Below are 27,082 nucleotides of genomic sequence, written 5' to 3'. Positions count from 1 at the left end.
TTGCTGCTTCTCTGCCAATGTCCCTTTTTTTTCTTTTTTTTTTTTTTACTGAAGTACACGTTTGAGTTTTGTTTTGGCCTGTGGAGTTTAGAAGTGTCCGGCTCTACTGTGTTTATTCAGCTGCCCCCAAGCAGGAAATGCTGCTCCGTCTCTTAACGCCTTGTGGCTTTCTCCGTCAGGGTGTGTCGATGAGGCCGCGGTTACTCAGCCTATTGAGTTTCCCTCTGGTGGCTCTGCTTCAATAATGTGACACGGGCACTATTATGCCACACACATTATGTTTTTATAGTACATGTGTAGTGTCCTGCACACTCTCACCGGTTGTAATCTTTATTGTCGAGATTGAGCATCATGGCCAGCTGGTTTTGGCCCGGTTACGTAATAACCCTGCTGTGAGTTCAGTGGTCAGGGGTCGGCATGGAGAGGGAAGACACCGTCAGACTCATATAGTTTTGTTTTTAATGAACTCACAGTCAGAAAAACACATCGAAAAACTCCTTCAGGAGAGAGGGGGGGGAAAAACTCAGGGTTAGTTTATGTAAATCTTAACAAACTCAAGAGTTTATGGCAAACACGCTTTGTGGAAAAGGCCCCTCGTCACTGTGTCAGAGCCAGACGCTTCTGAAATGGTTGGACAGTATTTAGATCTGCATGTGTTAAAAAAGTATGTTTAGGATATTTAAGCTATAACATTCTCTATATTCTCTTAAGGAGGTTATATATCTGTGCCTGTGTAACACTCAGACAAAAAAAAAACATTCCGTTGTTTGTTTTGATTCTTTTTTTGAGAGTTAATCAGTAAAAATATATGCTATCTACCTTGTCAATGATTCTTGTTCAGCGTGATCCTGCATGGTGTCAGTTAATGTTCATTTAAACAAGTAAAGCTTCTGATCTGTCTCTTATTGTTGTCCTGTCTGACACCGCAGCGTGGTTTTTATTTTGTCTGATAACGAGGTACACTCTGTTCATCTCTGCCTCGAAGTCCGCTTATCTAAACATTACAGCGGGGTCAAGTGTGAATGCTGTGTTCCTATTCTTATCATACATGATGTTCATATACATAGTTGATGTCATCAGAAACAAATGATATGAGCACACTAACAATAACATTTTTGAGCTAGTATCTCATGTGTGTGTTACGCACATGTAAGATGTCGCATGTTGTGCTCTGCTCTGATAAAACTCTTCAGTCTTCTCCAGGCGTATTCTTAAAAAAGGGAAGGTATGGAAGATATGTGTGATGTGACTGTATAAACAGTCTGCTGTTGGATTGTGGGGGACTTTACGGAGAAAGAGAGAGAGAGAGAGAGAGAGAGAGAGAGAGAGAGAGACGGAGGGATGAGAGTTTAAGAAACAGGCTGCTTTGTGCTCCGTCATCCAACATGACTCTGCAGTGATACACAGTACACCAATAGAATGACTTGCACCACAATTGTAGACGATCCTTCCACGAGCTGGTGATCCTGCTCGGTTGAAATGATGTGTTTCTTTACGTTGTTTTTCCATTTCAGGTTTCTTGAATGTACATCTGCCTTCCTTACACAGCTTTGTGAGCTGTGACACTGCATAAACCCTGCATCGCCCTCCTTCGGCGGTAGACCGATACACCCCACGTGTGAGAAGGAGAGGTACTGCAGGTGCTTCCTTCAGTACTGCTCCCAGTAGACTTCACTTGTGCACTGTGCAATAAAAACTCTATACATAAACCATTTCTCGTTTTGGTTTGTACTAACTGGGCAATTGTCATACTCATATTCATTGTCTATTAATTTCAATACACTGCCACACTGTTTATAATGACACTGTTCATATTTGTGCATAATATGTTTATACAAGTCATTTTCAGTTCGTCATCAGGTCAAGATGGCCACCAGTTTTAGCCCATGAGACATAGCTGACCTTGGCAACGTGTAAAACTCTAACTAGACACACTAGGGTCCATGCTGGTACATGGGAACCCATTCCTCCTGCCGCAGAACCAGCACTGAGTGTTAACTGGCAGCCCTTTAGCAAGGCACAGAGCCCTTAGAAACTCAAACTATGGTATTTTTCCTCCCTTTATTGCATGTCTGGTCCTGTGTGCACGACTATATTCAAGCCTATGGGTGTATGTGTGTGTGTTGACTGTTAAATTGAGCGACAAAATATGATTTCCACCATTGGGATTAAACAGAGATGTGGACGCTGTCATTGTGACCCGAACTCCAGTGGACTCAAGTCACTGTTTTGATGACTTGACACGACAGAGTATAAATAACTTGAGACCTGATTTGGACTTTGAGCTAAAAGACGTATGAGTTGACTTGAGAAATGATGACTTCAATGACTTGTTGGTGTTCCTGTTGTGTTCTGTTTAGTTCATTGCATTTGTTTAGTCTGAGTACCAGTATTTCACTGTTTGAAGGTAGTGGCAAATATTGTGTTATTGCTCTTTATTTTTTATTAATCTGTTATTAAAATGTATATCAAAATCATATGCAAATTCAATTCACTGTCTTTTTGAACAGGTTAGACTCCACTACAGAAATGGTGAATAGTAATAAGTAACTGAATTGTATGCGATAATATTGTTGAACTTTCTTTTAGAGTACACTAATAAGATATAATGTGCTGTACTTTTTGTCAGGTTTGGCAAATCATTTGGTCTTTATTAGATAGTAAACAAGGACAATTATAATCTAAGTACACTAATAAACTTAATAATCCATAATTTGTGTTAAATTAGGCAAAAGATACAAAGACATTGATTTATTCATTTAGTGTTTCGTTTCATTGGTTTAAGATAAAATTTCAACACATTTACTCCCTCCCTTCCTCCTTTTTAATTGTACTCTTGATCGACTGAAATGTGTGGCCAACACACTACTGACTTTATTGCAGGGCCTAACAGTATCTCCACACGCAGCACTGACCCGCCATCAAAACCTGACTAATCTGTGTCATATTTCACAACTCTGTTCCTATCGAAATTTTTGCATCAGCGTATGTTTACATTTAAACTGATGTTGCCTAGAGAACGTTTTCTTTTTAAATTACCTTTGCTGAACTTTTTTTTCCTTTGATCCAGAGCCCTGATGTGACATGGAGAATTTCTATAAGACTGTGTACTTAGCAAGTTTACACACATTTTTTCATGTGATCCAGAGAGGTGAACAACTTTCAATCATACTGATACATCTTGCAAGTGATTTAGAGAGGTGAACAGCTTTTAACCACTGCGATACAGGTAAGTCAATCCTTCTTTTCTACTTGTTGTAGCAGCTATCTGAGCTGTAATTCTTCTGGAAGAGCGGAATGAACCCTATTAAGATCTGTTCAGTCTTTACAGGAGCCACCTACTCTTACTTCTAAATTCTACTGCAATCAGAGCTGAGAGGGGGAATCTGTGTGTTCAGTTAAAGTGAACCAAAGTGAAGCTAAAATAAATTTGATCACTGAAATGTAGACTGTGAAATAAATACATGATTGTCTATGTAAAGACCTAACACTGCGGTTTTGTGTAGTCGAAACCAGTGGATGGTACCAAAATCAAATATATACAATCTGTAGCACAATATATGAAACATTGTTATATTAATAACTTCTCCTATTTCTAGTTTTCACCCATTTTGTTTCAGCATTCGGAAAAATGTCATCTCTCAAGACGATTGCCTCAGAACTCCCCAGTGAATATGAGTACTTGAAATTTCTGGGGCAGGGCGCCTTTGGACAGGTGGTGAAGTGTAGGAAAAGGAACACCGGGCAGATTGTGGCTGTAAAGATCCCTAAACACTACAACTCTGAAACCCTGGATGAGGTGATAAACTTTTGTTGATTTATGATGTTCACAGTTGTAAAAGATGTTCTATCGTGGAATTGCCTAGTGCGAACTATGTAAAGATATAGTGATTATTTGTACACTGTTGTAACACTGTTGGTACACAGTTTTAAGCACCTCAGTATGAAACTCTGCCTTTAAGCACTCTCTCAGATGTCCGACTTAAACTCTTTAACTAACTGTAAAAATTAATCATTTCAAACTTGTCGTGTGTTTCCAGGTTTCCATGCTGAGAAAGATGAAATGCCTAGATATTGAGAAATACAACATTGTCAAGTTTATTGACACTTTCCCTACCCAATTTGGAAATGCGGTGGTGTTTGAGGCGTTGGATATAAGCCTATATGACTACCTTGACAGGACAAATTGTGAACCTATGCTTCTAAGTGACATCAGAGCCATCATCAAACAGGTATGAACACAGCACCATCAGCTGGTAAGCAAAGTGTTGAAAATCTCTTTCAGTTTTAGGCTTTGGAACATTCTTACTGACCGTGCACTTTCAGTTGGCCACAGCACTTGACGCGCTTAAGAAGAGCGGGATAATCCACACTGATGTCAAATGCGACAACATAATGATGGTGAATCATCAACTACGACCCCTCAAGGTCAAGCTGATAGACTTTGGCGTGGCCATTTCCACATCACATGCCAGGCAGGGCATGCGTCTGCAACCACTGAGTCTTCGGTAATATACTTTATCATTATAGTGCAGTGAGTAAGTACTTGACCAGTTTAACCATGAAAAAGCAGCTATGTGTATTGTCCCTATAACATATTGTTTCCATGTGCTCACTTTCCAAATTATGAATGTGTGATGTTTCTCTTCCAAATTCAGGTCTCCAGAAATTATTTGTGGCCTTAAATTTTCTGAGGCCATTGATATGTGGTCCCTGGGCTGTGTGATGGCCTTGATGATCCTCGGCAATCGACTGTTCGAAGCACCATCTGAGTATGAATTAGTAAGTCCTCTACCAAAGTCAGACAGTTTGTCAATGCATTTCTTCATTTAAAGGAAGCGTTGATCTTTTTGCTCAAATAGATGAAAATGCTCCAACTTTACTTTGAGTATAGCGGAAGGAAGTCATTTGATGTTTGGTGGTTTATCGAACTTTGAACTTTAGCTATGATTGGAGATCTTAGTATTAGCCTGTTGTCAATAAGGGAACAGAAGCATTCCTGCCTCTGATTGGTTTGCCCTGGTATTCTTACCCAACCAGTCTCACACAACAACCCAAATAATGACGAGAGCTGACCATTCTGATAGGGGCGTTTCATTACTTTGCCCTCTGGGGGATTATTTTTTCTTTGATGCAATGCTGTGTTTAACCTGCAGCTGCGGAGAATTGTTGAACTCCTGGGTCAGCCAGCGGACCATCTTCTTAATGGTGGTCTCAAGACAAAGGATTACTTTAACTGGACCGAGTCAAACTGCTGGGAGCTCAAGGTACCACGATGAACCTTCTCTGATCTCCACACAACTTATTTATCTTTTATCAGAACATTTTCTCGCCAGGCAAACATGTTGACACCTCTCAATATTTGACAATTAATCATTCAGATTGATTTAGATGAACACTAATTTAAACTCTTTGAACCTTTGTTTTAGACACCTGCGGAATTTTATGGTCGTAACGTTCGGAGAGTCGATGAGGGCTCCTGGTTTCAATCTGTTGATGATCTGAAGGACGTAAGTGTGAAGTAACTTTCATTGTCACTATGATCCATCGTCTTTTCTTGACCATTAGGATGACTTGGCTTATGCTGGATTTGACTGTTGTTTCCTCCACTAGGTGCTTAAGGAGACAAACAACGAAGCTGAGGCTGAAGACTGTATCGAGCTCCTGAAGGCCATGCTGAAAATTGATCCGAATGAGAGGATCACTCCCCGTGAGGTCGCCAGTCATCCATTCATCACCAAAGACTACCCAACGTACGTGTGTGTGTAGGTGGTGCTTTCTCAATTTTTGGAGCACCATTAAGAGGATTTATAATTTGTTTAATCAGTGTCGCGTTTCCGGGACATCAATGTAACAGTGTGTGTTTGTGTGTGTGTGTGTGTGTGTGTGTGTGTGTGTGTGTGTGTATGTGTGCATGTTTAGTTTCCAGACTGTCGAGGTCAAGACACCAAGGAGCTCAGGCTTCCCCTCCCCGAACGAGGGCTTCGATTGTGAGCCTCCTGTCACCCCACTGAAGGATGAAGACAGCAGTAACATCCACCCAGACGACAGCAATCCATCCCCCGAAATTCTATCATCAGGCCCAGAAGCTGAAAGCACGATGCTGTACGAGGATCAGAGTCCTATTAGGTGAGATGATGAAAAATATTGCCAAATCAAATCCGCACACTAGCTAGATCTAGTTGCAGCTTTAAGATGAGATGATGAAAACAGGAATAACAGTCTAACTAATTAAACCTAATTTGTATGTGTTTAGGTTTGAGTCTGAGCTGAGCAAGACGTCAAAGCCCTCAGTGATGCATGCTGACAGTAGCACGAGCCCCTTAATATCTGAAGACTCAGAAGACCGTGGGAGAAGGAAGAATCGCTTCCGATGCTTCTTCTCTTGGATGAAGAAGACCTTCTGCTGCTGCTGTGTTACCAACGTTGATGTCGATTAGGGAAGTGTGAAGTTTCCTCTATCCTCCCTGAGTTACAACGGTTTTCTCCGGGTTGCTCCGGTTCGCCAACATTTACATTAAAAAAAAATTTAAAATCAGTATTCAGGGGTTGCGTCGACTCGTGGGCAGTGATGACATCACCTTCCCCCGCTTTTTCTTCTTTTAACATCTCGAAGCATGAAGCTTTCGTCTTGAAGGAAACAGGTTTTCAAACCACCACACCTTCCATTTCCCCTGACTGGTAGAAGGTCAGATGAAGTGGAGGGTAGCTGTGGTCCAGAACTAGGGAACTGCTTTCCTTCACGGTGGAGCCATGGTGGGAAACGTTTTGGCTACATGGAAGGTCAGTCTTAACATTATGGCCTCAGCGATGGTCAGGGTTGGATTACCAGCCTCAATCATTGCTGTGTGGAGATTATTGACTCCCTGAGTTAGAACAATTGACTCCGGGTTGCTCTGGTTAATTCTAAAACGGACAGAGAGCCAGTTAAGAAAAGTCTGGATACGACTACGAGTGATGTGATGTCATCTGTTAAAAGCATTAAGAGGAATAGTTGCTGCACTCTGGACGACTTGGAGGCCGGAGAAAGACTCCTGGGTGAAACCAGAAGGAAAGGAGTTCCAGTAATCCAGCCAGGAAAAGATCAGTGTGCGCGAATGACTTCTTCCAGGTCAGAGTGTGATCGTATCGGTTTGATAGTGGAGATGGTTCTTAACTGAAACCAGACCGGACAACTTGTTTGACTTGTGATTCGAAGGTCAAGTCTGAATCCAATGTAATTCCTACATTTTTCCTCCTCTCTCTTCATTCAGGCTAATTTCTGCTGGATCACGGGCCCCTGGGAACAGCTGTGATGCGACATCTATTAAACATCTGTCCGTTCCTCCTCTGTGGCTCTTCCTGAGGTTTCTTCCATCTTTTTTCCCCTGTTAAAAGGATTTTTCCTCACTCGAATCATGGGTGTAAGGACAGGCATGAAACTTTATGTCTGTACTAATAGCAAAGGTATGAATGTAACGTTTCTTGTAACTGAACAATTACAAATGTGGCCAAAGTGTTTACCGTTTATATCATGATCAGGGAATGACATTTACGTGATCACAGGCAATAGTTTTGTTTAGAGTGATATTATGTTTTTGTATGTCTAATATCCTTGATTAGGCCTATACTTGGAAACTAGACTGTTATTAACATGATTTACGGATGGGTTATGTATAAAATGAAGAATCGATCTCTATTGCAATTATCCGTATTATTTAGTTGTTCATTATTTTACCTGCTCTGTGCCCTAGATCATAATCAATCCAGTCCTTCTTACCTATTTAAATACCTTTAAAGGGCGAATACAGCTCATAAAAGGCTGTATTACACCTGCCAAAAAAATTATAACAGCTCCTACCTTGTGACTGAACGGTTGTTACTGCATCATATTCACTTGATTTCACTATGGTGGTTATATTTGATAGACTATAGCCCACTCATTCCTTCTTACCTATTTAAATACCTTTAAAGGGCGAATACAGCTCATAAAAGGCTGTATTTCACCTGCCAGAATATTGGCAGGTGAAATTTGATTCTATTTAACAGATTATAACCAATCCAGGCCTTTTTACTTAGTGTTGAAATACATTTAAAGGGCAAATACAGCTCAAAGTGATTACAGCTCCTACCTTGTGACTAAAATACTTACAGAGAGATAAAAAATCGTATTTAATCTTCTCGGGATATGATCATTTTTCGTTTCAACACAAAAAAATACAGTTATCTGTTCACCTCTTTACCTTTACCTGACAGGGACACAGTCAGATCACTCAGATCCACAACAAATAACAGACAGCCGTCTTTTTATTATAAGTTAACTTTAATACTCATACATATTTCTTTTGATCACTACCTTATTTCCATTAATTTGGCTGATCTACCCACATCTTCCCCAACTTTGACTGCATATTAAACTGACATCTATCAATAAGGCAGCTAAAGGTTTGGGAGTGAACAGAGATGAGTAGAAACCTGACTGTGGAGTTGTTTTTCATGAAAGAATAAGACAACAGAGTCAGCTATTTACAGATAACAGCTCCCTAATCAAATGTTTTAAAAGAGGATCCTGAACGTCACTAATTTCTACACCCTGGGTTCGACCCTGCTGGTGAGGGTGGTCCTCCCTCTCTGCCTGTCACCGTGAACACAGGACATTGTGTACACTCCATTTGTTCTCTTCTGCTGCAGCAGCGCCCTCTTGTGTCTGACGTCAGTACGAGCCTCCACCGGATTGGCTGGGCGGTTGTCAGGACTGTTTACAGTACAGCAAACATGGCTTCCCGGTCTGTTGGAGAGCTTCAAGAAATGGAAGGTGAGTAAATGTGTAAAGATGCACCCGAGCCACGATTGTATTAGCTGGACGAGTCGGTATTAATATGGAGAAACGTGTCTGTTTTTATATGAGCGCGTCCGGCGATTTGTTTTCCTTGTTAGTCAGCAGACCTCTCCCATCCTTAGCTTGCTAGCTAACAAGCTAACAACAACCCTTGTTAGCTGACGTTAATCAGTTAACTCATGCTGTCCTGCTAATCGATATCTGTCTCAGTTTCCCCATCCACTTGGACTTTTAGTGGTCTGTAAATTGTTTATATGCTAATGTAGCTTGTCTGCCCATACAACATGTTACCAATTTTGGCTCGTAAACGTGTCTACTCTGGTCCAAACAGCTACCATGCTAGTTAACATGGCTAGTAGCTAGTGTTCAGCCTGTGTCAATGTAAGAAAGCTAACCCTTGCTTGCTAGTTGTCTCAAAACTAGTAAGATTGGAAACAGCATCACATGCGCGATTGAAACCGATTTTAAATAGAATTGGGACGTGTAATCTCGACTGGGCACACATGTTTTCGCGATGTATTCACGTAACGGGGTGAAGAAACATGATCTAATTAGCATTAATGGTTTGTTCATCCAGACAGAGGCAGGATGCTCCACATGACATCCCCTGCCTCATCAGTGGGCGAGATGGAGCTGGGCCTATCTAATTGTTGCATCATATTACACGTGCATCAGCTAAAGTGTGTCACTGATGCGAAATCAGGCTGCAGCTCTGCATCTGCATGGTGATATTAAGCTCTCTCTTCTCTTTGTCTGCTGACTGTAGTGGACAGAAGGGGTGAGTCCGAGGAGTCTGGTGATGATGAGACCAGGAGGAGGAGTATCAATGGCGACGTTGATCCCAATCAGCCCCCCAACACAAGTAAATTTGCACATGCCCAACATGTCTGCCACGTAGAAAGGGACACAAGTCTGACAGTCAGATGTGATATAACTCAATACGAATGATCAAAAGTGTGATGGCAGGCATGGCAGCATTACATAACCAAGCTTTTTGTGTCTGTATCATGTCTATTAATACTCTACCTCGGTGAAATGGCCATATTAGTTTATCTGATTTAGTCTTGCTTTTATTAAAGGTAAAGAAGAGTCTCCTGTCGACATGGACACCATAACCTTGGACCCGGAGGAAGAGGTAAGACGATGGTCTAAAACATTCCTCCTGTGTGGCTGTCACAAGTTTTTTTGAGGCCTTTCAGTAGGACTTGCAACTAATCATTATCTTCATTGGTGATTTTTTTTTTTCTCAATTAATTGGTCAGTTGGTTGATAAGATGTGCTGTGATCAGTGTTTCTGAAAGCCCCAGATATCATCCTCAAATGTCTGGTTTTGTCCACAAACCAAAGAAATTCAGTTTGCTTTGACAGATGAAATCAGACAATATTCACATTCAAGAAGCTGGAATTTCTTTTCTTACAAGAACAGTTTGATTAAATGATTAGCCAAATAGTTGCTGATTAATTATATAGTTAACAGGTATTCGATTGATTGTTTTAGCTCTACTAATGACTTGCTCTGGTTGGAGCTGTAGTCGTGTTTTAGTGAGTTAGCTTGTTTGTGGTATATTTTGGTTGTAGAGCTTGAGAGTGGAGACTCATTTCCTTATTTTCAGTGCTGTGCTGTATGCCATGGTATTTATTGACAAATGTTTCGCCACTTGGCCTGTATTTTTGTTTTCTGTTAAGTCCATGTGCGGGCTGGGCACTTGTGTGTACATGACACATCAAACCTTAATAACTACTTAAAGACAGCATGTCACCCTAAGCGGTCTGTTTTCTCCCTAGGATGTTGATCTTGTTCATTGTCGTATTGGGAAGATTGAAGGATTGGAGGTGCTACAGAAGGCGAAAGTAAGTAACCTCTTTGGAAAAACTACAGGTAGAATTTGTACTCGGAAGAATTAGTTGTATTTTCTTTTTTTAAATCTTATCAAAAGTGAAGGATTTGGGGCTCAGTATTCAAGTATAGCTCTTGATTGTATCTCTTAATTGTTTTCTTTCATTTTCTCGTTATACAGACACTGTCCTTACGACAGAACCTCATTAAAAAGATCGAAAACCTCGACAGTTTGTGCTCACTGCGGGAACTAGATCTCTATGACAATCAGATCCGCAAACTGGAGAACCTGCACCACCTCACAGAGCTGGAGTAAGTAATAAAAGGTGTAGAGATTTCATCCAAAAAGAGAGAGGGTCAAATTATTCATAGCAAATCCAATTTCTACATACCAGCAATGAGCATGTTTGTTTTACCGACCCACAGGCAGCTGGACGTCTCATTCAACCTTCTGAGGAAGGTGGAGGGTTTGGAGCAGTTGACTCGGGTGAAGAAACTTTTTCTGCTCCACAACAAAATTAGCAGCATTGCCAACCTGGAACAGTTAACGGACCTGGAGATGCTGGAGCTGGGCTCCAATCGCATCCGGGTAAGACAAGAACGGTCACTGAGAAATGTTGTTCAAACCTGGAAAATCAATTCTACACATTTGGTCTTTTTGTCTTTTATGATGGTGTGAAATAATTATGGAATCATGATGTGCTTATTTTTGTCTCTTTGATTTGGTTTTGTTCACAGGTCATAGAGAACCTGGATACACTTTCGTCTTTGCAAAGTTTGTTTCTTGGCACAAATAAAATAACTACGCTTCAGAATCTGGATGGTTTACACAACCTGACTGTTTTAAGCATCCAGGTATTCTCACGCAAATCTTTTCAACACTTTCCTGAGTGGTTACAAGCAGAAAAACTGAAGTGTGTACTCTGGAAACATTGCTTAATAGTTCTGTGTACATTTCTCTGCAGAGTAACAGGATCACTAAAATTGAGGGTCTACAGAACCTCGGCAACCTGAGAGAGCTCTATCTGAGCCACAATGGCATTGAGGTCATCGAGGGCTTGGAAAACAATGTGAGTTATAGAAATTCCACAGCCTAATTCTGAAAGGACTGAATGCCAAACTGTCCATCATGTATTTTGCCAACTGTGCAAACATGCACAACAAAGTTTGTTCCGTACATTCCAACAATGTTTGTTTTCCGTCACAGAAAAAGCTCACAACCCTGGACATTGCAGCCAACCGAGTAAAGAAAATTGAAAACATCAGCCATCTAACAGACCTGCAGGAATTCTGGGTAAGGATGATTTAGGGGGTTTAACGAGAACATCATGTGTGGTTATGCACGATTTTTACGGAGCACCTATAGTTTTACCAGCTCACCTTTTCCCCGCAGACATCTTGACTCGACATAGCAGGAGAAGTACAGGTGTAACAATTACATTAACAGTGTCTCTGATCCATTTAAAGTCTTAGTAAGCCAAAGAATCAACATGCACAACAGCAGAGCTTACCTAAATAGAATGAAGAAGGGCTGCAAGTACAGCTGGGTAATGTACCAGTATTATATTGGGATATGAGTTATAAGTGTTGTCCTCTTGATATTAAAGGCCACATAGCAGTAATGTGTCATTTTCTGCTCTACTTGTTATAATACTTGAGTTTATCCACACTATATCAACGTCATTTATCAAAAATCACATTGTGTAAATATTTTGGGAACTAATATTGAAATGTTAATCTATTCTTTTTTCAAAGTCTTATGAATTTTACTTCTTATTGTCAATGTAACTCTCAGTCATTGTTTTAATGTACCATACCTCCTCCACATACTGTATGTTACCGGTCTGTGTTGTCCTCTTATTAGCTATATTGCGTATGCTTCTCCCCAGATGAACGATAATCAGATAGATAACTGGTCAGATCTGGATGAGTTGAAGAATGCCAAGTCTCTGGAGACGGTCTATCTTGAAAGAAACCCTCTACAGAAGGACCCACAGTACCGGCGAAAGATCATGCTGGCGCTGCCCAGCGTACGCCAGATCGACGCTACCTTCATCCGCTTCTAAACTGCAGCGTACAGTTCACCTGCCACCCTCAGTGTTCGCCCTCACCGCCCTGCCTGCCCACAACACAAACTCCATTTGAAAATGCACTGGCCTCACTGAATCACGTAGTCACTCCATACACAAACAAACATTCCGACACTAAACTCACCCACGGCTCACTCGACATACATGTATGCATGTATGCACTCATTTACACCTTGATCTATGCTATTGTATAGAAGCTTATTTATTTATTAAGCAGGATATGAACTGTGAAAGTAATTCCCCCTGAAAGTATCACACGCCCATTTCTTAATTTCTCCTCCGCACCTATTTTCTTTGTATTGTTTTGCATGTGGGTTAGAGTATGGAGACCTCTTCTTTCCTCCATCATGCAGTTCCCATCAGGAAAAATTATTATTTATCACGATGTTTAAGTTGCACTAGTGTCACGTTTGAAGAAAAGGCTGGCATTCTTATTATTTGAGGGATTTTTGTTGCGGGTTTATGTTTTTTTTTTTTTTGGTTGGACAGGATGAGACTATTTTCACAAAGGTACACAGTGGGTGGAAGAATAATGAAACTTCAAAGGGAAAGTCCGTAATAAAGTATAATTTAGATATTTTAATCTTAAGAAGACCTCTTCATCCTCTCATCTGGTTCCATCATGCTTCAAAACTGTCCTGAACAAAACTTTAGAGTAAGAGAAACTTAAAGCCAGAGTGACGCCATGCAGATCCTCTTAAAATATGTTTGGGTTTTTTTTTTTTTTAGGACAACAACAAACAATCTGATGAATTATTTTAATAAACTGGTATCATAACCAATGAAGGGCACATTTTAATGTCCAGCAGCCTCGTCTCTTCCTTGTCCGGATATTTTACAGTTCATATGCCCTGTTTTTTTTATTTTTATTAATACGACTGACCTCTGCAGTAGAGTAAAGCTCATGAGAATGTAAAACATTTAAAGTATGACCATGACACCCCTCCCTCTTTTTCTTTCAGTACCTTGAACGCATCATTGATTACAGCCATTTCCCAAAGTCTAACAACTTTAGGAAACTTGTTCATAATTTTCTTTTTTTCTTTTAACTGATAACGGTAAAATGTAGATTGTATTTAAGTGAATTTACTTACCAGTGGTGAGTAAAAGTGTTGTTATCTAATGTAATGCTCAGACAATTTTTTGAGCACCTTTTGAGGTTTGAAATGCTCAAATGTGTAAAGACACGACAGTGACACATTCTGCAATATTCTCATTCGGCCTTCAGTATTGCTTAAAAATAGATATTCATGTATATTTAACATGACCTTCAACAAAAACTAAGTGACCTATTCCTATTGTCCCCTGTATATAATGCTTGAGTGCACTTGAATTTTTCCCTCTTACAATTAAAACGTGACGCATCTTTTGTATGGAATAATTAATCCCACCTCAGGGCTAAAAGGTCACGTGTGTACACAGAACAGACGCATCAGATTTCAGTGCGTTTCTGGGTTTACATGGAGAATTTAAGCTAAGTGCTTTCTGTGCAACAGAAGATGCTGACCATTATCGTCTAATTCCTTTCATCTGGGACAATAATTATTAAAGTGGCCTGAGTTAATATTAAATATCCCTTTGTAAGCAAAAAGACAACAGCTTAAAATGCTGGTTTGTATTATTGGTGTTTTGCTCTTTTTCAAGTGAATTGACATTCAGATTATAAACCTTTTAAAAAAAAACAATTGTTCATGATTAGAAAACTAGAACATGTATGAGCCGTATCAGACTATCATCAAAACTGAAGGACACTGTGCATTAATGATATGAATGTAATCTTATTTTATATTTAGCTTTAACTATGATTAAAATTGGCCAGTGGGATTAGAAGTGTCACTGTGTATTTGTAAATATAGTTTGGACATATCAATGATGTAGAAAGTCAGTGCCATCACCACTTTCCCTTTGTAAACTGAACTCCTTTTTTTTTTCTTCTTTATGCCAGGCAGGACAACAGATTTGTGTGAAATAACGTAATGAAGATCTTAACTTGACCTTGATTGGTCACTTAATTAGCAATTGTTCAAATTGCTGGTATCTTGTCGTTGGTAGAACTGATCCTTCAGGTTTTGGACTTGGTTGAAGCTGTTTTGAAACTGAATGTAATATGCAAATAATAAAATTACACTACTTAAAGCGCAAGTCTGTGTAGTCTTAATTTATTTTATATGATATTTGCCACGACTGATCAGAATTTTGAAACTGAACTGAATAGTCAAAGTTATTCCTCATGTTTGATTTTAACTTTGGTGCAATCTTGGTACAAGGAGTGAATTCCGTCCACCATAAATACATTCAATCTATTTAACGTCTCGATGGCCTTTTTGTGCTTCATGTTGAAAGGTGCCAGACAGTCCATCTAGATTTGAGGATGTGAAATTTATCAAGAATGATCAGCAACTGAATTATGTAGGTCATTTCATCCCGATCACAAGATTCACCATGGCATCAAACAGACCACTGTGCGCATAACACTCATTTTCCTGGTGACAAAATGTTCCTAATACAATAAATATTACAAAAATAAGGGCCTTAAGTGCAAAAATTGATGTTTGACATTATAATTACCTATTGAAATTAAACCTTTTTCTAATGCACACCACCAAATGCAGAGAACAATAAAATAGTTTTGTTCCTGGTAACGTTACTGCTTGGTTTAAATATTAACTATATTTACAATAAAATGGTTGTTGAGCACATTCTGTTTAGGGTGAAATTATTTATAAACGGAATGGTACTGTATTAAAAAAAACAATCAAACAAAATAAAATACCGACAAGTTTGAAAGAACTAGCCAGTGACACGCCATTTGTGGTAAATGAACTACATAACCCACAATGCAGCACAACCCTTTGGTGACGCATGGGCTCGCGCCGCGCCAGACAGGGGGGAAAGGATGGCGTAGCGCATGCGCCACATTTATGTTGTTGTTTGTGGCGGTAAGATGGCGGCGCTCGGAGACACCTCAGCTCCGGGGGTGAATGGGTTAATACAACAATTCACAGCAATAACAGGTAAAAATAGCCTTTTATTTTGGGTTTGGTCTATCAAGTAGGTTTGGTTTGTGCAACAGGAAAAGCTCAGGAGAGAAAGAAACAGTAAGAGCAGACAAGAAAATGGACGTTAAGTCTTGCCCTGGCCCCTACGCTGTCAGTGCTGTGCAGAGGGAAAAACCACAGCCAGTTATCTGATAAACTCAAGTGAAAGACTCAGAAAAGGGGTCATTAAACCACCTGCTTTGAATACGATATTACACAGGCACTTCAAAATTTCTCATATTCTTTGTGGCGCGCATTAAAGACACCATATCGTCAGCCTAGAGCTGATTCCCTGCTCCTTTTTGCCCTGCATGTTGTTTGATAATGTGGAATGGACGTCGGCTGTGCAACATTTCCCTTCTTCATCACCAGCCAGGCTTCGTGTGGTGTTACTGTCATCTTCACCCTGACTGTAATGTGAACAGCACTCGTACGAGCAGCGTTTATGTCTCTGACTACGCGCTTAGGTCTCCTTAATTGTTTATTTGTGCTTTGACGCGATGGACAGTGTTTTAGTTTTAAGTTATTTAACGGAGAAAAGAGGAGAGACTCAGTTCGGGGGCTGCTGCTGGACTTGGAAAGTGAAACGGACATGCGCAGTAGAGACGGAAAGATCATTGTAGCCAAACGGAGCTGTACACTCATAAAAAGAACAACTGTTAATGCTTAAATCTGGTGTTTTGTCACATACAAAATATTTCTTTCACAATTTTATGCATTGTGGCGATTCACGATCTGAAAACATCTTGCCACAGTTCCGGTGTTTTCTCACGTTTTTGCCTGTCAATCACTTAGCATGCACGTTAGCTACACTTCTGCTACACCTTAGCCTTTTTATTAGACTGGATGCATTTTTTCCTATGTGCACTTTGAGGAGGTTGTTCTGGCCTTATTTTGCGAAGTATTCAACTTGCAAACACTGTTTGGAGATATGGTTATCCCTGATGGTAAAGTTAGATTACTGCTGCACTAAAACCCCATAATTGGAAAGTTTCATTCTGCATTTGAACAAAATGAGGAAGTATTTTGATTTAAAAAAAACAGGACAAGATGGGATGTTAACATCGACCAGGTTTCATTGTGTACAAGTATGCGTTGTCACAAAATAGCGGAATGAATGAAAACTAGTGGCCCTCTCAAAGACAACTAATTCTTTTTTAAAACACGCGTTGGCAGCATGTGTACATGATAAAAAGTAAACAGATTGTAGCATGCATAGCATTGTATTCTAAATTGACTTATTTAATAAACTATAGAAGGGCTGCAAACATATTCTACTATATAACTAATGTTGAACTTGTGTATGTTACAATAAGTTGTGTCATTACCATTGTAGATTTTGGCAGATAAATAACAGGAAATTGCAGAATAGAAATGACAAAGGTATTTGTGGTATTTTAGAACATTTTCCCCAGTATATCGTTTGTACCCCCAGCCCAGAGAGCATTGACAGGTCCTGAATAGGACATATTATGGTCATGAATCTTTATCCAAATTGCAGGAGCTGTATCAATCATTTTGTTCATGTTAAAATTTGAAGAACGACCAGGATATATAGTTTTTAAATCCCCTTGCTTTATAAAAGTATGGTTTAAAACATTTTTTTTTTAAAAAGCTACAACATGCATCAAATTACATTCTGCATTGCAGTTATTGTGTAAGGTGTTTGACAATATCAATATGCCTGTGTCCAACATTCTTCTAGGGGCCACAGAGAGTGTAGGAAAACATATGTTGGAAGCATGCAATAACAACCTGGAGATGGCAGTGACCATGTTTCTCGACGGAGGTGGAATTGCAGAGGAGCCCAGCACCAGCTCCAGTTCAGCAGCTTCAAGCAGCAGAGCTCCCCCTTCAGAGTAAGCTGATATTTCTCCTCACAAACTTGTGTCAGACAAAAGTAAAAAGCTTCAGGTCTTTTTTCTCCACATTTCTTGATCATTTTTATAGTGCTCCTGGTTTTCTCTCTTAATTAATATTTGTTATTAAATGAACTGGAAGGGATGGTTGGCTGCTGTAGATTGAATTCCATCTCAGAATAACATTATTTATGTTGTCTTTTGTCTCAGTGAAGTTCGAGCTCCCATTCCCCAGAAGCAGGACATACTAGTGGAACCAGAACCTTTGTTTGGAGGTATTACGGGGCTTCCTTTCTTTTTCAACTTCATGCAAACAGATCTTTTACTAAATTGTTTTTTTAGCTGTGCTGTTTCAGTCATCTGCTGAAATTGACTGCTGTTGTGTCTCTTACATGTGCAGTGCCAAAGCGAAGAAGACCTGCTCGATCCATATTTGATGGTTTCAGAGACTTCCAAACAGAAACAAGTGAGTACATTTTAGCTTAAAAATCTGCCAAGTTTCTCTCTATCTCAGCCTTTTTTCACTGTGTCTTTTCTCCTTATAATGACCATAAATGTTCTTTCTTAGTTCGCCAGGAACAGGAGCTGCGTAACGGTGGCACGGTGGATAAGAAACTGAGCACCCTGGCAGACCTTTTCCGTCCTCCCATTGAGCTCATGCACAAAGGCAGCTTTGAGACGGTGAGGAGTCACTCAGCGGACACTTTACACCTCCCGTCTTTATTCTGTTTGTGAACTTTCAGTGAAATTTCAGATGGTGACCATGTAGATCTCAGGTGGGACACCAGGTGTGTCGAGCATGCAGGTTGTCATGTGTTTTTGAAATGGGCTTGTGCGCTGTTTCAAATGGAAACCTGCATTACAAACATCACATGTAATGGCATGACATAGGTGGCTTTCCATAAAGAAACTCATGTTTACTTAGTGGATTGAGTTAACTGTCCTTTTGCTCTGTATCCACACTTACCAATGATGACTAATTACTAAATCCATTCTATATCCCTCTGTTGTGCTTTCAGGCAAAAGACTGTGGACAGCTGGAGAACAAGTGGCTAATGATCAACATACAAAACGTTCAGGACTTTGCCTGCCAGTGCCTGAACAGAGACGTTTGGAGTAATGACGCAGTGAAGACCATCATCAGAGAACACTTCATATTCTGGCAGGTATGCAGTCTCAAACCTCATGGTCACACATGATCTACATTACTTTCACATTCCTGAAAACTTTGTGTTAAGGTCTTTGCAAGGGTCCAGCTGCAAAACTGATTCAATGGGAAGGTCGTGTGATGCAAAAATAGAAACCATAGATCGTGTGGCAACAGAAATGGTACTTAAAGTAGTGTGTAACAGTGCAAAACAGTTCAAAGAAAGGTTTTATGATTAAACAATGATGTTTTTGCATGGACTTCTTCCTCTTTTGTGAATAAAGATGCATAAAAGCCCACGCTTTGTCCTGAAGTCCGAACCTTTTCATGCTTATATTTACACACAAGTCACAAAGTTCAAGAATATCTGGTAAAATACCTATTATAATGTGCATTTTCTTTCATAACAGGTATATCACGACAGTGAAGAGGGACAAAGATACATCCAGTTCTATAAGCTGAACAAGTTCCCCTATATTTCCATCCTCGATCCCCGCACAGGTGAGCGGGAAGTTAGTCACAGCATTATCACAGTTCTGACGCTGATCTCCAGTGACACCATGTATCTGCTGTTTGTTGGGTGGAGTTATTTTTGAGAGAGGGCATCATATCCTTCCTGCATGTGTACCATTTTAAAAGGACAAGACAGCGTTAGACATAATACCCTGTATTTGTTGTCATAGGCATAGAACAAAATTATGTTTGGTCGCCCTCTAAAACCAGCAGCAACAGAACATGAGAGCAAGCCAAATAAGAAGAAAATATCTTAAACACTATTAAAACAAAATTAAAACAATTAAAAACACAATGAAAACAAGAGAAAGTGAGATTAAAAACAAGGTAGAAAAAAATAAGAAATAATGAAGACAAATATGATGAGGAAAATAAACAAGATAAACATTATGAAGAGATATGATGAGGTCCTAATACTAGGAAGTATCACTCAGGCAGTAATAAAGTAGTTTAAAAGTAACATTGTACAATGTTGTGTGAATGAGCAAGAGATCCTTTTTATATGATTAATTGTTAGTCAAAAACCTATTGTTGGCATCTATTGATCCTAAGTAAAAAAGATATCTGTTAGAGGATGTCTTGCCCTAGCTGATAACACCCAAAGAATATCTGATATGGCTGATTTGTTGTTGACCTGTGCTCTTGGAAACGTGTTCACTTCAGGTCAAAAGATGGTGGAGTGGAACCAGCTGGACGTGGCTTCCTTCCTGGAGCAGGCGACTGGCTTCCTGGCAGAGCATGGGCAGCTTGATGGACCATCGTGCCATGCACCCCCTGCCAAACGAGCTCGCTCTGTGGGTCTCTCATCTCATGTGTCATCTCTAACGCTCACATTTGTCTATGTGTGACTCTGCTGAAATATTTCTGTCACAACTCAGATTTATCTGTCGAGTGTAGTGTGGTGATGATATTTTTCAAAATTTGCGCGTTATCCTTTTAGGGCTCCATCAGTAACCTCCAAATGATCACCACATTATCTTAAATACTGACTTATTATCAGGCACTTTTTTGTGATTCTTCCAACTATTCTACAGCTGCACAGTCTGTTTTGTGTTCCAGGAGAGTTTGATTGACGCCAGTGAAGACAGTCAGCTTGAGGCAGCAATCCGAGCCTCCCTTCAGGAGACCCACTACGAGTCCTCAAATGCCCCGGAAGTCCCTGATTCCCCCCGGTCAGATGACGAATCAGACGCAGAGCCTTTCTCTGATAGCGAGGGTCCTATCTCTGTCGATGGCTCGGACAGCGAAACGCCAGTACCCCACGAAGAGAAAAGTTCCACCAGCAAACACACCCCGCTGCCCTCGGCCACTGCAGCCCAGCAGCGTCTTCATCCCGATAGTTCGACCTCCTCTCACAGAAAGTCTCCATACAAAGAAAACAACCACAGTCACAAGAAAGAGGAGAGCAAAAAGAACCACCTGGAGCCCTCGGCTGCTGGTCCTCGTCATCCTCAGCCCGAAGCAGATTCTGGAGGGAACCACTGCACCACATCAGCAGAAAGCGCTGGACCGTCCAGGACCAGCACCACCCCACCCTGTGACGATGACTGTCCTGATGACAATGGTACGTCAACATCCACCTGAAACACTCATGATGAGAATGTTTGTGTGTTTTATAGTAAATTTCTCCAACCTGCAGAGAGACCACTCTCAAAATGTTCCTTAATAAGCAGCATTTAGCAGTAATCAGTGGGAAATGCAAATTTAGATTTGAGGGGTCACAGCATTGATATTATTATTAAGTAGAACTGCAACTTACATGTATGTTGTACGACATTACAGAACTACCATGTGAGATCTCAGCTGTATTTAGCTGTGTCTACTTTCTCATTCGCTGTGAGATCTCACTTTACTCTACCTCTGTACTGCTGACTATGTACACTGTTTTCAAGGGACAATGGTAGAAGGTCAAAGACCCATTGTTAGAGGTAGGGCTGGGCGATTATGCTAAAAATAATAATCACGATTATTTTGATTGATATTGAAATCACGATTAATAAACACGATTATTCACTGATTTCAAAAAAAGTATTTATTGAGCCACCAAAACTCAACTTTAAATATAACTTTTAGAAGAACAACCAGATAGATTAGTTACAAGTAAAAAAGTAAATGATAATAATATTTGTATGTTTGCGTGATGGCAACATGTACCGCTTGTCCAAAGTGTTGACCAGTGTCTTGAAGCCTGGGTTGCTAACTGTACTGATAGGGCACATGTCCTTAGCTAGCATGAATGTCACAGCCTCCGTTATCTCTCGCTGTCGCCGGGAGCCGGTGGGATATTGAGCGGCATTGTAAAGAGTGTCGTCAATGGAGGACTGTGTTGCGGTGACGGTGGCTGTAGCTGAAGTTGGTGCTCTTGCACTTATTGGGGTCTTTTGCTCCTTCAATACTTTGTCATAGACCACTTTATGGTTAAATAAATGTGTTGTGTTGCCCTGGGGTGCAGACACGACGGTGTGACAGACTTTGCAAACAATCTTCTTCTGCTCCACGTTCGACGATTTGAAGCCAAAATGTCTCCGAATGACCGAAGTTGTCCTACCTTTCTTTTCAACTAAAGGCTCAGGCTGCTTTTCTGCCATGTTCTCAATCTCTCGTTCCACAATTGATCCACACACTCACTGCTGCAGCTGCAGGCGACACAGGTGCGTTCACTGTGCATTTACAGCGCAGTAATTTGCATACACGACGCGCGGCGGCACGTTAATCGTTTTTCTTCGATTACAGTGTTTTCATGATCGTGAGAAGCCAAAATCGAAATTGCGATCAAAATTCGATTAATCGCCCAGCCCTAGTTAGAGGTGTACATGGAACGCTCATGAAGACTTCTATCTATCTGACATCATCACTGGCTAGTTTGCTAAATCACTTATCGCCCTGCAGGATGAAGAATGTCAAGAATCAATTGAAGCCTGTGTGCACTGCACATACAATTCATTCTCAGACAAAAGCTCTGTTTGCACGGGACAAGTATTACCAGGAGACCTCATGTGATTTAGAAATTTCCTCCATGTTTGTGTTTCATACGGTTCTTTCGTAACTATTTTACTTAAATTGACTGACATTATTCCCCAGATAATGATGTCAAGGCTCCGTTGCATTAACATTCCAGAAGCATAGCCTCTGTTTATCAGCAGCCACATTAATTATATAGTCTAGAGTTGTTTTGCTCATTTTCTGCATGTATTGCAAGCATAAATACCCATTTTTCTGCTTAATTGGCTCAAGTAATGGATGCTTTGTGGCTGTACTTTAATACCTTTTATCACAGCATAGCTGTTAGCTGCTGTGAAACATATTATGAGCTGCAGTCAAATGTCTTATTTGTTCGGTCATCTAACAACAGGTGTTTAAAAAGAAATACAACCCAAAATAATATAATCACATGACCTCTGTGTTTAGATAATTTGCAGTGGAGTATTTACAAATTACAGACATGATACCGACGAGTTGCACGGTAATAATATCACAGACAACCGCTGCAATTATTAGAAAATTACTAGAGGACATCAGGTAATAATAGGTATTTGCCAGCATGTTGGTGATTTGGGGTTGTCCAAATACATTTGCTGTTGTCAGACAACTGAACAACTCTCAGCTGTGTTGATGTTTGAAATAAGAAAGAAAAGGTTAGGAGCAACCAAAGGTTTTCATACTCAGGTACACCCAAAAAGTACCTTTTACTTAATCTAAAGAGCTGCCAATTTTTATTTCTGCTCCTAGTGCATGCAGAAAATAGGCACATCAACTCTCAACTGTATTAGTGTGTTTGCTGAAGAACAGTGGCTTTTTAACTTTGAAGAGTTTATCTTACATGGAGCTTTGACATCCTGTCCAGGAGATGATGTCATCCAATATGTGTAAAATACAGATGTTGCTGATCCTGTGTGAATGTGCCACACCAGACACATGGGGTCATCATGTAATACTAGTAGTGTGTGTGCAATTGATTTACAGTATAGAAGGATGTGTGCTATCAGTGATTAGCCCAACAAAGTCCTCATTAAATCATGCTGTATGTTTTACACATGGACACTGCTTCCTTTTACTGAAAGGATAGAACATCTGCATAATTTCTAAAAGATACTAACGTCTTCTCTTTTTTTCTCTCCCGCAGGTCCCAAAGCCAGGTTAATGCTCCGATACCCAGATGGACAGAGAGAGCAAATTTCCTTGTCTTCTAGAGCAAAACTTTTGGTGAGAAAACACCATAATATTTGTTCAACATTTTGGGAAGTGTGCCTCTGACTTTCCTTGCCGATAGTCAGATGAGAACATCAAGGTCCCGTTTTTGTTTAATGTAGTGTGGCACGTAGCTTATTTTAGCTTAGTTTAGTTAAGCTTAGCGTTATATGCATAAAGACTGACAGAAAATAGAAAATGCTCTGCCTAAAAGTAAACATTACATGTTGTTTGTTTGATCAGTTTCTGTTTAAACAACAGTTCAGCAACTTACAGAGGGACATGTATCTGTCTATTTTCCACAACATATGTACTTGTATGTCATTAGTATTTCAAATTCAGCTACTTCATACATACACTCCACTTCATTTTGGAGGCAAATATCATACTTTTACTCCAATATGATTATGTTTATAACTTGATTTCCTGCATCTTGCAGCAGAGCCAATCCACCACATTTTTAACCTATTTTTTATTATTGACAACAAATTTAAAATAAATGCTGAACATTAGACAGAACTAGTTGGGATCTTTTAAGCTGTTTCCGCTCTTTGTGCTAAGCTCAGCTAAGCTAACTGACTACCAGCTGCAGCTTCATATTTAAGCTTATTGGCCAAAATGTCAAACTGCTGCTTTGAGTAAAATAAATAGAAGCATTTCCGCTTTAAGCCCAGCTGACAATGCACATTATCACATGAATACTGATTGTTATCTAGAATGTCTAACCTCTGCTCTGTCATCTTTTTAATTCAAGGCCCTGGTCAGACACGTCCAGTCCAAGGGTTACCCTAACGAACGCTTCGAACTCGTCACCAACTTCCCCAGAAGGAAGCTCGCCCACTTGGACTATGACATCACGCTGCAGGAGGCGGGGCTTTGTCCACAGGAGACTGTATTTGTGCAGGAGAGGAACTAGCCTTGTCAGACACACTCACTTTTTGCTTGTCTGTATCTCTCTGATAGACCTCACCCTTTCACCAATGATCTGGGACGATGTTACTGGCCTTGATCTCATAACCTTCTGTTCTCATGGAATTAGGACCCAGTTTTTGCCAAGACCACTCGTAGTGGATGGACTACTTTCCCCGCCACTCCACTAGTTTGAATACTGACATCTCTACTGACAGCCTAATCCCTTTGTAGTGCTCTACAGTTGGCCAGTAAGGTGTTACGGATGCCAGCACTCTTAATTTTATAATGTGATTTATTCTTTTTCCAATGCAGGCTTCATTTTGTTCTGAACACTGAGGCGCATCGGGACAGAATATATACGATATAGGTCATATTCAAATAAAAAATACCAAAACAATGGATCAGTAGTTGATGATGAGGCACCAGGGACTTGTACAAAGAGACTTTTACCTCCCATAAAGGACGTCAAATGTCAGAGTTTATTTTCTAGCTCTTCTTGTTATTTTCTGTACCTGGGGACAGATAAAGGGAGGCTCATTCTTGTTTATTTTGACCCAAATTTGGTCTCACACGGTCATTGTTTCAACAATTGTAATCATTAGAAAGGGGGGCACTAACAGAAAAGTCAAGAACATGTGTCAGACCCTGTGACACACACGTGTAGATCTGAGCGGATTCGAGTTGATCTGCACATTTTTACTCGAGTTTCTATCGGCTAACTAGAGACTAGTAGATTGTTTTTGGATTTCAACTTTTGATACAGAAGGGAATGAATGAAGGGTGGTACATCTCATCAGTCGGACCTACACTGTACAGAGATGGCTTAGAGAGACTGATATTTAGCTGTAGTCGTCGTTTCCTTTCTTTTTTTTATATGCTGCCAAGAAAATATGCTGATGTTGAAATATAACCACCAAAACCAAGGGAGATTCTGCTTGTTCTTTTGTTCCAGTTTTGGTTTGTCCTCAAAATAAAAATCAAAAGACGTGATGTGATGAGACAGATCTAGGATCTACCAAGTTGTCAGAATAAATGTTGGCAGTGTACGCTTCTGTAAACCAAGGTCATGTAGAAACTTTGAGTTTCTTTAGGTTCATTTTTATATTTTGTTTTTCACAACAATGTTTCTGATCGCACAAAATCTACGGATGCACGATGAGTATCAGACTGATACATTTCAGCCTGATTTGGTGAAATTTATATCATCAGCCATTTCTCAGTATCTGTGAAATTCTAGCTGATAAATGGAGCCGATTATATAAAGTAAGACTTCTTTAATTGAATTAATAAGCACAGCATTTACAAACTCTAATACAATAAGTGACTGTTTGCACCCTGGAAGTTGGTTTGTAATCCACCAATGACGATGAAGACAACAGAAACACAACTGGAGATGTCCCAACTTCTCATCAAAAATGTATTTTTTTTGTCGCCACAAGGACAGCTGAACATTGCCCTGTGGTCTCCTTAGTTATAGTTATCCTTACAAATGTTAAAACACCATTGTCCCCTGTCAAAAAATATCCAGTGGTTTCACATGTAGAAATGTTCAGTGACTGCTGTCACTGACTGGGCAGCTTTCTCTCTTCTCACTCCACATACATCCCCCTCCTTTATTGTGCAATTATCAATATGCTACGTAGCCTTTGATGCACAAATGTGAACATATCAGTGGTTTGCAGAGATGTTAACTGCCAATATTTTATCCTGGCGATGTGGCTGTTTAGGACACAACCAAAAATGACATCAAAATAAATGCAGAAAAAAATGTTAGAGGAGATGAGCAGCAACTCCTGACAATCAACTGCAACAGCTTAAAAAAAAAGCAAATGGATAATGCGCTTTAGACAGAGTGCATTTTGAAGAAATCAGATTATTTGTGTCCGTCAGCTCCTTTTATAGTCAGATGATGATAATTAAACTTATAGGAGCTGCATATCGTCAGCTGCTAACTAGTCTTGCATGTCAGATTATCAGACGTGTTTGAGTTGAGGCCAACATCAAAGACTGACCATGTTTAGTAAATGAAACAGTTCATTAGCAACATCAGAGTTCCCCAGATGAGACATGATGAGGTCGGGAATACATGATCGTAGAGCTTTTAAGTGAGAAATCATGTTCACTTATATAGGATGCCACATGGACAGCTGGTGGCAGTAATGTGCTTTAAATGGCAACAGAATTCAGTAAACAAGGTGACAAAGACGACCACCAGCCAGTGTAAATGGGATTAAAATTAGCTCTACAAATGTTTCATGGACTCGGAAATGAATACAGGAGGTTTGCTCTGCTTTGAAAATGTTTTGAGTGACAAACTCACAAGAAAACCGTTTACCTTTTTAAGTCATTGCAATTGGTCCTGTGGAGCAATGTTTTCCTTTTCTGTTCAACTTTGCTGTATTTAAAAGTTTTTTTACGAAACACTCCAGCCCTGGAAGAATGAAGGTGATGTATGCTAAGATGACGCTTCACTGGAATCAGAATGAGCTCTGTGGTCATTTGGTAATGCTCCAAATTTTGTCAAAACATTTTCATTGTGAATGCGCCAATCAGGGCGACAGTGGAAAAAAAGCTCTTGGTATGTTACTAGCAATATAACTGACCTTTCATAACCGAATAAGAGCTGCAGTGATTAGTCGATCAAAAGAAAGTAGTTGGCAACTGTTTTATTTTAGTTTGC

The 27,082-nt window shown here is 40.1% G+C and overlaps 3 protein-coding genes across 6 annotated transcripts; all 3 read left to right on the top strand.

Annotated features, from left to right (window-relative positions):
• The first annotated feature begins 3,084 nt into the window (after positions 1 to 3,084).
• LOC115573028 (homeodomain-interacting protein kinase 2-like) lies at positions 3,085 to 6,541 on the top strand. Of its 4 annotated transcripts, none has more exons than XM_030403598.1 (10): positions 3,085 to 3,229; positions 3,600 to 3,799; positions 4,041 to 4,232; positions 4,327 to 4,508; positions 4,659 to 4,782; positions 5,157 to 5,267; positions 5,430 to 5,510; positions 5,614 to 5,753; positions 5,923 to 6,129; positions 6,257 to 6,541. In XM_030403598.1, exons 2-10 carry the CDS (start codon positions 3,632 to 3,634, stop codon positions 6,438 to 6,440), a joined length of 1,389 nt encoding a protein of 462 aa, XP_030259458.1. In that variant the 5' UTR covers positions 3,085 to 3,229; positions 3,600 to 3,631; the 3' UTR covers positions 6,441 to 6,541. The 4 variants fall into 4 exon arrangements, with proteins under 4 accessions (XP_030259458.1, XP_030259459.1, XP_030259461.1 ...); XM_030403599.1 differs by having other exon boundaries at positions 3,087 to 3,229; positions 3,621 to 3,799; XM_030403601.1 differs by having other exon boundaries at positions 3,095 to 3,229; positions 3,701 to 3,799.
• Positions 6,542 to 6,692: 151 nt separating this feature from the next.
• ppp1r7 (protein phosphatase 1, regulatory (inhibitor) subunit 7) lies at positions 6,693 to 14,887 on the top strand. The gene is made up of 12 exons (XM_030403602.1): positions 6,693 to 7,111; positions 7,254 to 7,446; positions 8,671 to 8,794; positions 9,585 to 9,680; positions 9,898 to 9,953; positions 10,604 to 10,669; positions 10,837 to 10,967; positions 11,082 to 11,244; positions 11,394 to 11,510; positions 11,621 to 11,725; positions 11,863 to 11,949; positions 12,545 to 14,887. The coding sequence occupies exons 2-12, from the start codon at positions 7,426 to 7,428 to the stop codon at positions 12,719 to 12,721; spliced, it is 1,143 nt and encodes a 380-aa protein (XP_030259462.1). The 5' UTR covers positions 6,693 to 7,111; positions 7,254 to 7,425; the 3' UTR covers positions 12,722 to 14,887.
• A 764-nt stretch (positions 14,888 to 15,651) lies between these two features.
• On the top strand, positions 15,652 to 25,448 carry ubxn7 (UBX domain protein 7). Its single transcript, XM_030402342.1, has 11 exons — positions 15,652 to 15,759; positions 17,489 to 17,642; positions 17,853 to 17,917; positions 18,043 to 18,108; positions 18,211 to 18,323; positions 18,662 to 18,808; positions 19,200 to 19,290; positions 19,966 to 20,096; positions 20,362 to 20,866; positions 23,426 to 23,505; positions 24,245 to 25,448. The coding sequence occupies exons 1-11, from the start codon at positions 15,654 to 15,656 to the stop codon at positions 24,404 to 24,406; spliced, it is 1,620 nt and encodes a 539-aa protein (XP_030258202.1). The 5' UTR covers positions 15,652 to 15,653; the 3' UTR covers positions 24,407 to 25,448.
• Positions 25,449 to 27,082: the final 1,634 nt, after the last annotated feature.

The sequence above is a fragment of the Sparus aurata genome, chromosome 21 (assembly GCF_900880675.1).
Source record: "Sparus aurata chromosome 21, fSpaAur1.1, whole genome shotgun sequence".
Lineage (NCBI taxonomy): Eukaryota > Metazoa > Chordata > Actinopteri > Spariformes > Sparidae > Sparus > Sparus aurata.
Note: the sequence above shows the minus strand (reverse complement) of the source record. Positions and strands in the feature narration are given on the sequence as shown.